The following is a 14,785-nucleotide window of genomic DNA, read 5'->3' on the forward strand; positions in this document are numbered from 1 at the left end:
CCTCGGTTTAAACTTTTACCTGCCTGATACAAAAGGCGAAAGAGTTCTGCCTTTACCTGTTCTGTTTTAATGCGTCTAAACTTGTTTACGCTTGCACCCCAAGTATATTTTTGTGCTTTGTGAATTACTTCCTCAAAGCAGTAAAACCAGGTAGGAGGTCCTCTGTTGTCAAAGCTGTAACAACAAATTAGGACAACGGCAGTATGTCGTGTTTTTGCAAGTTGTAGAAGAGCTGCATCCTCCCCCCATTTTTAGACACATATTTGCATATGAATCATGAGTAGATTTGCCTAAATTAAGTCAGAAAATATAAACTTAAACTATATCTTTGTTAGAAGGATTTGCATTTAGACCTTGATTCGGGGATTACTTGATACACAACAATATAATAAAACAGATAAATGAACAAATAAAATATATATCCAATTAATCAGTATTCCCTTTACTCGAGTATTTCTATTGTCTGCTACTTTAAACTTCTACTGGATATGGATATTACTTTTTACTAATCATGTTGATGATGCCGATTAGTTAGTAGTAACTTTGCAGGTTCAATTAATATTTCATAATATACTGTAATTAATATTGATGTATTATTGTGGATGAAGATAATATTATCTGATTCTATGTTGAAAGTCCTAGCTAACCGACAATATAGCTATAAGGTAAAAATAAGCCTGACCTTTAGAAGCTGCATTAAAGGGGACATATTTTAGCTGTGCAATCAATTTTCTATGATTCAAATGTGTTTTTGAATCACGTTGGTAAAGTTTGTTTCGTTTTAAAAATTGTATACATATTTTAATTTCATTATTTTTCAGACGAACAAGCTTTATTTTTAGTATTTGGAGTGACCGCGTAGCCCCTCCCCCACATGTGCGATCCCACGTGGGGGAGCGGCCGCTCTGCACTGTCTCTCCAAAGCTGTAGAAAACATGGCTGCTCTAGGATCGATTGTTCGGCCTTATGTGTACGAGCCAGAATTGCCCACCAGGAGGTATTGGAGTGGTAAGTTGAAACCTTGACAACGACTTGACTACAGGCTCGTGCGAGAAGGCAGCCTGAGGTGAATGACGGTGAATGACGACAGGTCGATTCCAGCGAAGGCTAGGTTATCTGTAGAAACCTGCAGCTGTTCTGAACGGCCCGTTTCAGAGGCGACCTTTTTAAAAATGTCATTCTGGAAAAACACAGAATTATGCAGTTTTCACTTTTTCACTGTGAACAATAAACACCCAAAAATGAGAATATCCATTGAAAAGATATGGCCCCTTTAAGTAATGTACATATTCTATGTTAATGCAGCAATCATTAGCCTACCTATAATTCACTAACATAAATTAGGCTTAACCTGCAGGGGGTCATTCCTGAATAATGAGTACTTTATTTTTGGTGCTTATGTTGCATATTTTGATGGTAATCCTTTTGCATTTGTCTTTATTGATTAAAAGATTTGAGTAGTTCATCCACCTCTGTTCAATGAACCTACTAGAGTAAAGTACAATGTCCATCACTGCTTCTCAGTATTGCGGTCCGCGGACCTCAGTTTTCGCAGCTCCCACATGTCATAAAAGATTCCTGGTTGCAGCACAGTCTAAATAGCCTCAAGCTAGCGTACGTGCGCGCGCAGGGATTGCACGCCTCTTTATAAATAGACGCCGGAGCGCTCCTGTGTGACAACAAACGAGAGTTAGACACCCAAGCTTCCTGCGACATTTAATTTGTTCAAGAGCTTTTTAAATGGAGCCTGTTGGGTACCGACCTCGGCAGAAGAAACGGACGAAACGCTGTGTCGTTCTAATTGTCCTGCTCCTGATTATTGTCCTCGGTGTCGCTCTGGGGCTCGCGCTCAGCCGGAGAACAGAAACATTTAAGACAACATTTATGGACAGATGTAAAAAGTTCGAAGGGTAAGCTTGTAATTGTAACAATGTATGTACACAATAGCAACAACAGAAGCACGGGGTCTCATCCCAGCGATGAGCAGGGCTTCCTTACAAAACTTTGAAATTAAAATAATTAAATTTAGAATAAGTTGGCAGTTTATGAGGTTCACATAGCTAGACCTAACACAACAGTCCGGCAAAAAAAAGTTGTTTTTTTAATTTAATTTTATAATATTGGTTTTTATTTAAACAGTTTTATAGAGATGCAGATTTAAACTGTATTTATTGTGAAAATGCTAATGCAATACTGTAAATATCCTGAAATTAAGACTCACTCAATCAAAAGTTTGTATCACTTATGGTTTTAAAAGTAAAAGTTGTCTTTCTGCAGTAAAATGATCCCATCAGTGATTATAAATGATGATGTACTGCTGCTCTAATGTGTATGTTGCATTTTACTGCTGTAGACATTTAAGGTTATGCTAATATTAGCTGCCTTATATACAGTTGGGTAGTTTACACCATACGGTTTCCACTGGACAGGAAGGATATAAAAAGTACAATAATTGCCTCAGAGATGGTATGAAATGTGGAAAAACAGGTAAAACGTGTCAAATATGTACAGCACTTGAGTAAATGCGCTTGTGGTGATGCAACTGACAGGTGTTTCTGTTATTTTGTCTGCCCAATAATACAATTCACCTCAAACTTAACATAATAACCCTCATAATTAATTGCAGAACAATTTAATTAGACTATATATCTGTGTAAGCTGTAAGGATGCTCCCTAACTGTTAGAAGACAACCTGCACAGAATAAAATGAAATGTAGAAGTATGTGCGCAAGTGCGTGCAAGCTGAAGCAATCCTGGGAGCTAAAGTACCAATGATTCATATTTGTATTACTCAAGTTATACTTGTGTAATAATAATAAGTGCTTTCAAGATTATCTGGAAGTAAATGTCTTGGGTTCAGCCTGAGGTGTGTAAATGATTAATTGGCCGCTCTCCTTCCTGCACTCTGCAGGTTTGCACGAGGTTAGTGTCTTTTTCTAAATTACTGTAAGCACTTTTTCTCTGTTGCTTATTGTTATTAAGCCAATTATGAGTGGAAGTATAGTATGCAGGCTGTTATTACCATGTCACATTTTTGACATAGGTTTATTATAAGGAGAATATTAATACATTTATTGATAAAGTAGAAAACTAGTGTCACTACAAAATACATAAAACCAACACAGAAAAGGTGTAAATTAAGACTTCAATGAACCCCAATGTTATGTTCAGGGGATGGGGGAATTTCCTGTTCTGTTTTTGTTTACTTTTTTGGCAAATGAATAGTAGGTACTTTGTCAAAACATACAGCAAATAAGCTTTATTCAAACACAAGGACTTACGACATAACAGCACAAAATTGAGGGTGTGTCTCTAAAAGTGTGACAAACTGCACCAGGTTTGGTCCTGCGTTTTCGAAGTTTCACATCGAATCATTGATGTAAATTCTTTATAATAAGAATGATAATATTAATATAACATTAACAAAAATGATTGACCTCCAGGAAACATAAAACCAACACATTTTTGCCAGACGGTATGATTAAGGGATATTTCCTGTTTCCTTTGTCAAATGAAACTTTATCCAAACGCGACTTCCAATATAACAACACAAAATAGAAGGTATGTCTCTAATCGTAAATACCAGATTTGGAGCTGCGTTTCCCTCAGAATGAAGCCGATCCACTTTCCTGTGATGAATCAGCGCTGTCATTTATTTTTCAGAAACGACTGTGAAAAGATATGGGCCGCATTTCAACAAGCCTACGTGGGGAAGGACCCCTGTAAAGTTCCCATGGAGGCCTACGACCCTCTCATCAAAGCGGCCCCCTTCAAACCTTCATGCAACAGAGTAATCATCACTCATCATAATACTTGATTTTGTGCACACCACTCAGTCATTACTTCTTTTTTAATACACAATAATTCATTTGACGATGTTAAATATTGACTTTTTTTTGGTTTAGATGATGTTCTGGAGCAAAACGAAGGATGTGGCGCATGACTTCACTGACAAGAGGGATTGTTTTGTCACCCTGGAGGACACTCTGTTGGGTTCTGTTCTGGATGGTCTGACCTGGTGTGGAAAGGAGGGCAGCAATGGTAAGACAACCTCAAAACTGGGTCTAAATTAGATTCAGGTTAAGTTATTTTTCAAAAAGTACACAGCATGAAGAGTTACCATCTAAAAAGGTGTTCGAAGGTGATCCAAGGCAACAACGCTGAATGTGTGTTGCATACCTCTGCAACATGAGAGATAATACTAACTGCTGATGTTTCATGCCAGAGGTGTTCGTTCTGGCACCTAGAGTTACTTAATATGAGATTAAAGCATGCCACGTCTTTTCAGCCCATTATCACTGTGGCTCATTTGGCCTGCAGCTGTTGCAGTTTGGCACAAGCTCTCTGAGAAATTGAACTTGAACTGTAAGGTCACATATCATGGGCATTGTTATGCAATATTACCCAGCTATTATTTAGCGCATTCTTTATATCATAGTAATTGTTTGTTTTTTGAACACCTCAGGTTGCCTTAAATATTCAAAACGTTTTAATTCCCTATCATCTTTTAAATGACTTTAAAATATTGGAAAGTGTCATCCTTTTTCATTTGTAGAGGCTGATGTAAAAGGAATAGTTTGACATTTTGTGAAACATACATTTGGTTAGCCTATCACTCATGTCTGTATGCTAAATATGTAGCTACCACCCAGCCTGGCATCGCAAGGAAAATGAGCAAAAAATGAGTCTGTACCTTCTTAGCTCATTAAAGATTTCCTTAAGGCGTTATCAACAGCTGCAGAACAAAAAGCCTCGGGACGCTTCAACCAATCAGAGCAGTAAAATGTGTGAGGTAGCAGTTGGCTGCTAGGCTAGGTAGCTGGCTTCACCTTCTAAATCATATGGCCTCTAGTAAAAACATAATACACAGATGTTTGGCATGATGTGATTTAGTAACCATCACCTATTATTAATATGTAAGATAAACTACTATCCAGTAGATGAGCATTCACAGCATCGCAAATTCAGACATTTTAAATCAGGATTAGCCATCTTGGTTGCTTAAAAAAATGTCTTAACGGTGCTAATGCTAATGTCAGCCCCATATTAGGTAAATGGTTGCGATTGGCCAGACCTAAATGAGGTCAGAAGGAAATCTTTCTGAACAGGAGGGAAGCTAGACAAAGCTGCCAGAGCAAGTAAAACTTGAGCTTACAGATTAGTTTGGTTTCCAGGCGAGCACAACCAGTAGCTGGTCAGCTTAATTTAGCTTAGCACAAAGACTGGAAACATTAACGCCTAGCTAGCTCGGCGAGCAGCGGTCTCCACTGCTTGCCTGATGACCGAACAGTGTTGACAAGTTGAGGAAATGAAACCAGTGTGTTGTGTTTACACTTTGGTATTTGGCGAGACTGAACAAAGAATGACTTACTGAGCTTAAGAGTTGTTTTCAGGCAACTGAGTTTTGTTCTAAGCTATGCTAACGAGCAGCTGACTGTAGCTTTATGATTAGTTTTTTATTATTCATTACATAAAGTTGTAATCTCGAAAAGCTCAGTTTCGTTCTCTTTGGCGCCACCCATGGCGATAAACGGTAATTGCGGGAGCACACTTCCCAGATATCCAGACAGTGCTGCATGTGTGACGTCCACGGTTGGCTCCGGTTGTAACTCTTGATTTTCCTCGCTGACGGTCGCTTTCCTTTTTAGACTGTTTGCTTCATCTGAGCGTCGAGTTTGTTTCTTTTTTTTTGGATTTTCACTTATTTTTGAAGTTGTATCTGTAGTCATCCATCTTTTCTTTGTTTGTTCAGCCATAGTAGATTACTGTTTAGCTCCGCCTACCCTCTCTGGCAGACCAACCACTGCTGGCTGAAAACGCGTCACTAACTGGGCATCGCTTGTGATTTTTTCCCCAAAAGTCGCCACAGACACCCAGTCTGTAATACTGCAAATGCAGAGGCTTTCATCAGTGGGCCATAGGCTCAATCACCATTGTGTTACCTCATTCGGAGATAGATAGAGACTTAACAGACATTTATTTACATGAAAATCTTCAAGATTATTACTTTAATGATCAGACATGAGAGTGGTATCAATCTTCTCATGTAATTCTCACTGTGAGATTGTGGTGTCCTGAGGTTGCAGTTGCATGTTTTAAGTGATCAGCTCACTCAAGCAAATTCTTATTGACATTGAAAAGGCGAAAACAAAAAGGCTTGAATCCTTTTGTGTTTTGTTTCAGAAACGTTCACGTCTGACTGCCCAGAATGGGCGGACTGTGACGACAACACCGTGCGCTCCTTTTGGAGCAGAGTCTCAGCTGCTGTAAGTTACAACAAGAACTCACTACTTTTGTCATAAATAAGACAGTCCTGGGATCAAGCAGCACATAAAATAACACACATGTGGAGCATAAGGTGAAGCAAATCTCTCCTGGGCATAAGTGATCACGATGGAGAGGAGAAAAGAAACTCGCTCGGCCTGGTTCTTCATCAATGAGGCTTTGTGCTGGTCTCCATGGAGCCACATTGCGTAGCTCTCTCCTGAGCGAGCAGTGGCAACCCACACATTCAGAGCAGTCCTGGTTTAGTTTGGCTGGGTTTGATTCTGTCTAAGAAATAAATATTCACCAGAGCAAGCACACTCATTCCAAGGTAAAACTGCTGACTTGATAAAACAAGACATAAATAGCATGTCATACAAAGTGTTATATTCATAAAAAATGAATTATAGCACAGCACAAACACCCATAAATGTAGATAATTTAACTCACATAGTCGCTGCTGCTTGCATCTTTAAGAATGGACAGCAGCTACAAGATTGGTGTGATAAGGGGCGAATCAAAGTTAACATCCCCTACAGATAAGAATGTTTTTCTACTGCCACTCCCCTCACCTTCACACAGCGTTGTAGCAAGTTTTAGCTCGCTGCCCAGTTTTGATTTTACAGTATTTGTTCACAGTCACTGCTCTCATAGCGTTGAATTACGTCAAACAGAACAGAGTGATGGATGGTTAGCTACAAGCTGGTGAACAAATTGGAGCAGTACCAACAAAAGAGTCAGGTATCCCCTTAGTAGCTGGAGGAGACCAAAAACAGAGCTGAAAGGGAGGACAAATTGGACTTACATTCATCAGGTGGCGAGAAACACGACTCCAAATGAATTAAATAAGCAAGAATAACAACACAATTACCTCAGCTTCACTAGAAAAAAGTAGAACTATAACATATCATTACAGACTTTGCTGTACTACATAGATAAAGATAAAAGACGTTAATAATGGTTGGTATTTCAGGGCTCCTGACTTTGACTATTGATCTGATTGTGTTAGAAAATCAACAGCTTAAGTGCTACACAGACAGCATTAAAGTTGGGTTCGTGCATGTGTTCATAGTGAAATTGATCACTTTTTTAAAGAGTAACTTAGTTGGTGGTGTTACTAGTGAAGTCTCTAGAGAGCAGAATGGCCTCCAGTTGTTGTTATTCCTGGAATGTGTCAGTGTTCACTTTCTTATTGTCTCCTCTCTGCAATATTTCCTTGCGTGGGAAAGTCCTCACACCACCTGGTATTTTTCAAAATGTTACCAGATTTTAAATCAACGCAGAGGGGAACTTCCCAGTAAAATTACAGTCTGATAGCATTGTTATTATTAAGTGTATTTTATTCTTTTTTTTTTTTTGGCATCTTTAGTTTGCAGAAGTTGCCTGTGGTGACGCCACAGCGATGCTAAACGGATCCATTGCAACACCGTTCAGTCAGTACAGGTAAGTTGCTCTGCACTTCTTCCATGAGTTAATAAGACAACCACAGATAAAGGCCACAGATAAAGCTTGTATTTATAAAAAATGTTTTATTATTATTGCTCAATTATTTGCCTCCACATCTCCGATACATATCCCTTTCCTCTATAGTTGGAGGTATTCTTTGCCTGTGCTCTAAATCCAACAGTAAAGCTTGACTCTTGCTAACCCACAAACTTTGTAGTCCCATGTACGGAAGCCCAAGTGAGGAAAACATTTGGTGATCCATTTAAGTAAAAAGTTTTGGAAAGCATATGGAAAAAATTAACAAAAAAAAAATGAACACAAGGTACATTCTGTATATTTTTTTATGTTATGCAACATGACCTTACGTAACTTGCTAATGTAACACTACCCAGAAAATGGATCACCAGATTTTATCAGTCAGTCGGCTTTATTATCTGATAATGCAGAGCAACACCCAGGTTAAGCTGAAGAAGTTCAGCCACAGGTCACATGAGACGGCGACAAATTGTCTAGGGGATGTTTTAACATTTATTTACAGAAACATCTGTAAATAAATGTTTGTCAATATCAAGTTGTAAGTTTTTATCATCTTTACCTTTTAGCTTGTTAACACAACACAAGATAACACAATATATAAATGTTATATTTCTTTATTTTTGTTGTCAGTATTTTTGGGAGCATCGAGGTCAAGAGGTTCAACTCCGCTAACATGAGAAGTCTGAATGTTGTTCTGGTCACACAGGAGAACAATGTGTAAGACTTTCCTCAAGACTTTTGCAACATTATTGTCATAATCATACATTTGATTCTTGTTTCACAGTGGTTTATTTACTTCATGTTTTCTGTTGCTTCTTTAGGTCAAATTGTTCGAATGCATCTTTAAAGGATTTACAGAAAGAGCTGGATAAAGGAATTAAATATAACTGCAAAGAGGTGTCAGAGTAAGTACGGCATGTTTGTGACCACGCTTCTGACTCTGTTGTCACACAGTTGTTTATTTTTGTTTTTCTCCCCACAGAGCTCAGATTCAGGCGTGCAGCTCCAATACAGAGATACCCTGTCACGCCTGCTGGTGAAAATATGTGAAAGTCAGATTATTCTGTCTGAAAAGAAAAGACACAACAACAACCAGCTGTAAAGAATATTTGTACTAAGTTTATTTTCATTTCTGTCTTTGTAAATTTAATAATGTGCTTTTTCTACCTTTGGGCCAGTTTGCCTTTTTGTCTTTTTACATAATTGGCATTGATACGTTTTTAATATATAACAATGCACCTTTGTACATTCTAGTGGAACATTTCTGGGCATGATCGGGAGGATTTCTATCAAGAGTAAAGAGAGGGGTATTTCTCATGTACTGTAGGGTAAAATACCTGAGCTGCTACCTAATCATGTTCAACTGACAATCTCTCTCATACTTGGCGGCAGAATTCGAATGTTTTTTTAAATAAAATGAGAAAATCTGTGGATGTGGAGTTGTCTCTTTTCTGTGTAATCATTTCGGTTAAGCACATGGGAACACGTAACACTTATCAACAAAAGTCTAAACCAGCACTGAGGAGAAAATGTTGAAAGAAAAGTCACACATCTGTGGAGTCTTCTCCCAATCGGTTCGATCCCCAGCTGCTGCAGTTTTGAATAGCAGCCTTTGCTAACAGTGTATAAATGTGTGTGTGAAAGGTTGAAAAAGTGCAGTCCATTTACATCTTGTGCATTATTGTATTTACCTATTTCATTTATGATTTTGAAGAAGAAAACAAACAGAAATCGGGGAGCTGGTTTAGCTCAGTTGGTAGAGCAGGCGCCCTACAGAGGCTACAGTGCTCGACGCACTGATCACAGGTATGATTCCTGGTTTGCCAGTTATTTGGTGCATGTCATACCCCACTCTCTACTCCCCACACTTCCTGTCTATCACTTCCCTCTATCATAGAGCAAACACTACCAACCAGCACTATAGGGACACATTGAATAATAAGTAATTAATCTTATGTAATTTTACGGATTTAATTTGTTATAATGCTAAAAAGTAATCAACAAGACCATATTTATTTTAAAGAAAGACCACAACTGAAACACTGTCTGCTGTTTGTATTTCATATCTTTTGTGAACTTTCTGATTTAATTTGAAGCATTTTGCTTTATATGAAGTATGCAACTGAAATCATTCAAAGTCCTGTGTTATCAATAAGCAGAGCCCGGCAGCATCAAGGGTGGAAGAATAAGTTTTATAGTACTGTGATGGCTCCTCTACGGACTTTGAACAGCTCTAAACGTACAGCAGCAATTGCCCCTGATTGTACCCACACAGTGAGTGTGAGATCTTCAAGAAAACCCCTCAAACCCTTTAGATTTTGAAATGGAGTATGTAGATAATATAATGACATGTTTTTTTATGTGCATTTACGTTAACAAGTGCTTTTATGATTGTTTTTTTGCTTGTATTGTGAACACAGATCCCTTTCATAAATGTCCTACTAAATATGTCTTAAAAGGAAGAAAGAAAATGGATAAACTTTACAAATATTCCACCAAAGTGGACAGAGAAAACTGCTGGCTGGGCTTTAAATCACAGGAAGATACATGTTAAAATCTATACTACATCATAATTACACACAACAAATTCAGTGCTACACTATCACTGGATAGGACGAGATGAAAGACACAAATTAGACAAATCCTAACACTAAACTGCGCCTGTACTGAGCCACTCCTCACAGAGAAAGTAGTCCCAGGTGTTGGTTTGGTGTTATGTACTGCCCCCTAAAGGCTTATTCATTGAATGTTCCCATACAGGTGCCATAACTTGAATGCATGCTAATGTCCCATGTCTGCAACCTCTCCTACACTGTATTTAGCCTGATAACAATTACTATTATAATTCCTAATTCAGTCAGATTGAGTTTTTACAACACGCCAACATACCTTTGTATCTTTTAGTGAAGCATCCGTGGACATGACTGGGAAGCTTTTTATCACATGTAAAGCTTGTTTATAATTGTAAATGCAAAAGGGTATTTTGATTGTTTGCTTAATACTTATAGTGTTTTTTGTTAGGGGTGTAGTTTAAGTGAGCAACAGCAGTAGTTTTACAATCCTTGACAAAGCTTCCTCATGACCTTTGAACAGCTCTTAAATCTCAAGCAGCAAGAAGCTGCTGCTACCTTAAATTAAATCTCTCGACTTCCTCAAGTCTTTGAGACTTTTGAATGGAGGTCGAAGAGAGCAGCACCGTTAGTAAGAAACGGCGATGGATATTAGGCGCAATTCTTGGTGTTGTTTTCGTTGTTGTTGCCATTGGGATTATCGTTGGGGTAACCTTGCATCTAGTGCGCTCGCCCACGCAAACGTTCAGAGCAGTTTTCATTGACAGGTGTGAGAAGTTTGTGGGGAAAAACAAGTAAGAATGTTTTTTGTAAATTTTCTCTTTTTCAAACACTTTTTAGTTCGGCATACTGAAGTGTTCAAACTGTTAACAAACTTTAGTTGGAACCAGTATCTTGTTGGTTTCAATATGTAGAGGATTTCAAGTTAAGTATGCAGCAACATTTCAGATAACATTCATTCTCATTCATTTTTCAGAATGGATTGTCAGCATTTATTTGCCAACTTTGAACAAGCCTACGTAGGAAAGCCAAGTTGTAACGTTTCCATGGGAGCCTATGACCCTTTAATTGCCGGGCTCCCCTTTGAACACCCGTGCAACACGGTAAATATCAATCATCAATGTCTCTTGCACATTGTCCAGTCAGTGAAGACTGCTTTCAAACTGTAAAATTCTAATGTGATATCGTGTGGTTTTCTTTAGACAATGCTCTGGAGTAAAACAAAGGATCTGGTCCGCAAATACACTGAGAGTAAAACTTCTTGTTTCATCCTGAGAGACACTCTGTTGGGATCTGTGCTGGACGGACTGACATGGTGTGGAGAGGAAGGCAGCAATGGTAAGACTTTTGAGATGAAAGGAAAACATGGGAATAAACCATATACTGTGTATAAGAACTGGAATTTTCCACTGTGCTGTCACCCATTGGTCGCTGGATTTGCATTTTAAAGCAGCAAAATCGACATTACTACATCACAAACAAATGAAGTCAGGAGTTACCATGTTTGCTTGAGAGGAATGATAGATAAGCAAATGCTATAGTTATCAGCTAAAGCTAGTGCTAGCTTGGTTAGCAAGATCATCCCTAAATGCTAATCTTCACTAGCAACAAACAGACTCTTGACAAAATGTACTATAAACAGTGGACTCCTGAGTCCAGAGTGTCTTTTGGTACAACCTATTGGTTCACAAGACATTTTTCAAGTTGCTTTTATTGTCAATCACAATTATTAAAACATTATTATTGAACATCATGCTGTATTGAAGAAGGATTCAAGAATAGAAGTGATAGAGATCATGATATTTTTATAACCAGAGTCGCCCCCTTTTGGACATTAAAGATAATACAGGTTTTTAAAAATGCAATTGTCATTGCAAAATAATCCAATGTCTGTGACTGTGATTTATCAACAACATTAAAATGGCGAAAGCAAAAACCGTGATATGTGTGTGTTCTAGAAACGATCACAACCGACTGCCCAGGACGTCATATTTGTGAGAACAACCCTGTGAGCTCATTCTGGAGCAGAGCCTCAGCTGCAGTAAGCCGCCGACAAATAATCAAAAACTTGAGAAGAAACTGGAGTGAAACAACTTGTAACAGAGGTCGATAATTATTATTTGAGGTTAATGTTTACCATAGTGTCTTTATGTCTCTAGTTTGCAGATTATGCCTGTGAAAATGTAACAGCAATGCTAAATGGATCCGTAGCAAAGCCGTTTGATCCCAATAGGTGAGCGTTACGCTTCCCCTGTCAACATTTGTAAGAACATTTATGACCATTTATTGATGATAAGAATCACATGTGCATCCCCTTTTCTGAACACGCCAAAGTGGACCAAAGTCACTCAGTGAAAGAGCTAAGTAAATGTGTCGCCCGTGAGCAGCAACATTTTAATCATGAAGGATTTGACCAAGAGAGAGCATGTACAAAGGGAATAATAGTGTCCCCAGAATTGAACCCTGGGGGACTCCACCGGACACAGTGATCAATTGAGATTTATGACCACCAATGGAAAGAACATAGTCTCAGCCTCAGGCCACAGTGTGAACCAAAAATAACAAAATGAACACTTAGTGTGCTGCTTTATGCCGATGCTTCGATAATTATTTGATGTAATATTATTGATTTTTATAACAGTTACTACTTTCTTATGTTTTTGCTGATAGTGCATTTGGGAAGACTGAGCTACTGGAACTAAAACATCCTAAAGTGACGTACCTGAATGTAATTCTGGTCACCGGACACAACTATGTGTAAGATTTTGTTTTTGATGTTTTCAATCATGTTTTTTCATGTTTCTTTTCTTTTAATTTTACATTTTGTTTGCACCATTTGTGATCTTTTCTGTGCATGGTCACATTATCCCTGTTCAGTGAATATGGTGATAAAACAAGTGATAAAAGTATAAAAAGCAGGAAGACAGGCTTGGACTATGGAAACTAAACCTTTTTTTATGTATCTTTCTGACACAGGTCAAATTGCTCCTCTCAGAATTTACAGGACATACGCCACACACTGGATTCAAAAATAGAATATACTTGCAGGGAAGTACCTGAGTAAGTACACATACAAATCTATTTTTCTATCTATCTATCTATCTATCTATCTATCTATCTAATAAATTGTTATTTTGTCTCTCATTGTAGATCTCAGATAAAGGAGTGCATCATCTCCAAGACATATAAAGGCTGTGGAGCCTGTTTAGTTGATGGTGACTAAACAATATGTCTGATAACACAACAGAAACTTTTCACTGAGGAGTCGTGTTCATTGACCGGTATCATGTTAACCGGCATCATGTAGTCCCAAATCAACACTGTTTGTCAACATACCTAAGTTAATATCATGTTAGGTGGCAATGTTATTTGTCAAGCTAGACTAACAACACTGACCTACACACTCGGATAGTATTTTGGTTGTCAGAACGTTAGCGAGCATGCTAAGGTTAGCTAACTAGCTCTAACATAACTACACTGCATGACTCCAGCATTGTGCTTCGTAACGGCAACGGCAAATTACTCAATTACCAGCCAGATCAGCTCATGCTTATATATGCCGAAACTGTTAATCATAAAATGTGAATCATATTTTTACTGCCAGGAGTGGATTTTTTTTGGACAATATGTAAACAGTTAAAAGTTTGCAGATACTATGAACATAATGACGTAAGATAAAAGTCAAACACAATACTAGTGTTTGTTGGCCAGAGAAGTGAGAGTCGTCTTTGTATTATTCTGTCAGTTTGACTTTGCATGTAGCAGCTTTTACATGGAAGTTAACACAGCTAATAAAACATCCCGTTCAGGCATAATGATTAACCTAAAATGAAGAACGGACATTGATATCTCTTTTATTGTTTTACAAATTAAATTGTATCCATCATGTCCCTGCAGCTGTGCTCACAAATATTTGAATAGTAGTTGTGAGTTTTTTTTTGCAGACAAAAGAATATTATTGTAGAGTGCGAGATAAATGAAGAGTTAATTTTCATATACACATACCTGTGTGTGGGCTGCACGGTGGTGCAGTGGTAAGCGCTGTTGCCTCACAGCTAGAAGGTCACCAGTTCAAACCCCGGCTTCTGTGCGGAGTTTGCATGTTCTCCTCGTGCATGCGTGGGTTCCCTCCGGGGTGTCCGGCTTCCTCCCACAGTCCAAAAACATGCTTGTAAGGTTAATTGGTGACTCTAAATTGCCCATAGGTGTGGGTATGAGTGCGAAAGGTTGTCTGTCTCTATGTTTCGGCCCTGTGACCAGTCCAGTGTACCCCGCCCTTCGCCCAATGGCAGCTGCGATCGGCTCCAGCCCCCCGCGACCCTGAACAGGATAAGCGGTATAGATAATGGATGGATGGGTGGATACCTTTGTGTGCCTGACTAAGTCCAGTTGATTATTAAAATGTTCTTTGATTAATGTCCATAAGGCTGTTTATACAGATGAATGTGTGATTATGGATGTTTGTATAC

The 14,785-nt window shown here is 38.5% G+C and overlaps 1 protein-coding gene across 1 annotated transcript; it reads left to right on the forward strand.

Annotated features, from left to right (window-relative positions):
• The first annotated feature begins 1,693 nt into the window (after nt 1–1,693).
• LOC138595907 (ADP-ribosyl cyclase/cyclic ADP-ribose hydrolase 1-like) lies at nt 1,694–9,185 on the forward strand. Its single transcript, XM_069667412.1, has 8 exons — nt 1,694–1,910; nt 3,664–3,790; nt 3,906–4,041; nt 6,184–6,266; nt 7,634–7,707; nt 8,377–8,463; nt 8,568–8,651; nt 8,729–9,185. The coding sequence occupies exons 1-8, from the start codon at nt 1,741–1,743 to the stop codon at nt 8,784–8,786; spliced, it is 819 nt and encodes a 272-aa protein (XP_069523513.1). The 5' UTR covers nt 1,694–1,740; the 3' UTR covers nt 8,787–9,185.
• The last annotated feature ends 5,600 nt before the right edge of the window (nt 9,186–14,785 follow it).

The sequence above is a fragment of the Semicossyphus pulcher genome, unplaced genomic scaffold (assembly GCF_022749685.1).
Source record: "Semicossyphus pulcher isolate SPU_LCO1_2020_fin unplaced genomic scaffold, fSemPul1.0.p SCAF_18, whole genome shotgun sequence".
In the NCBI taxonomy this organism is placed as follows: Eukaryota; Metazoa; Chordata; class Actinopteri; order Labriformes; family Labridae; genus Semicossyphus; species Semicossyphus pulcher.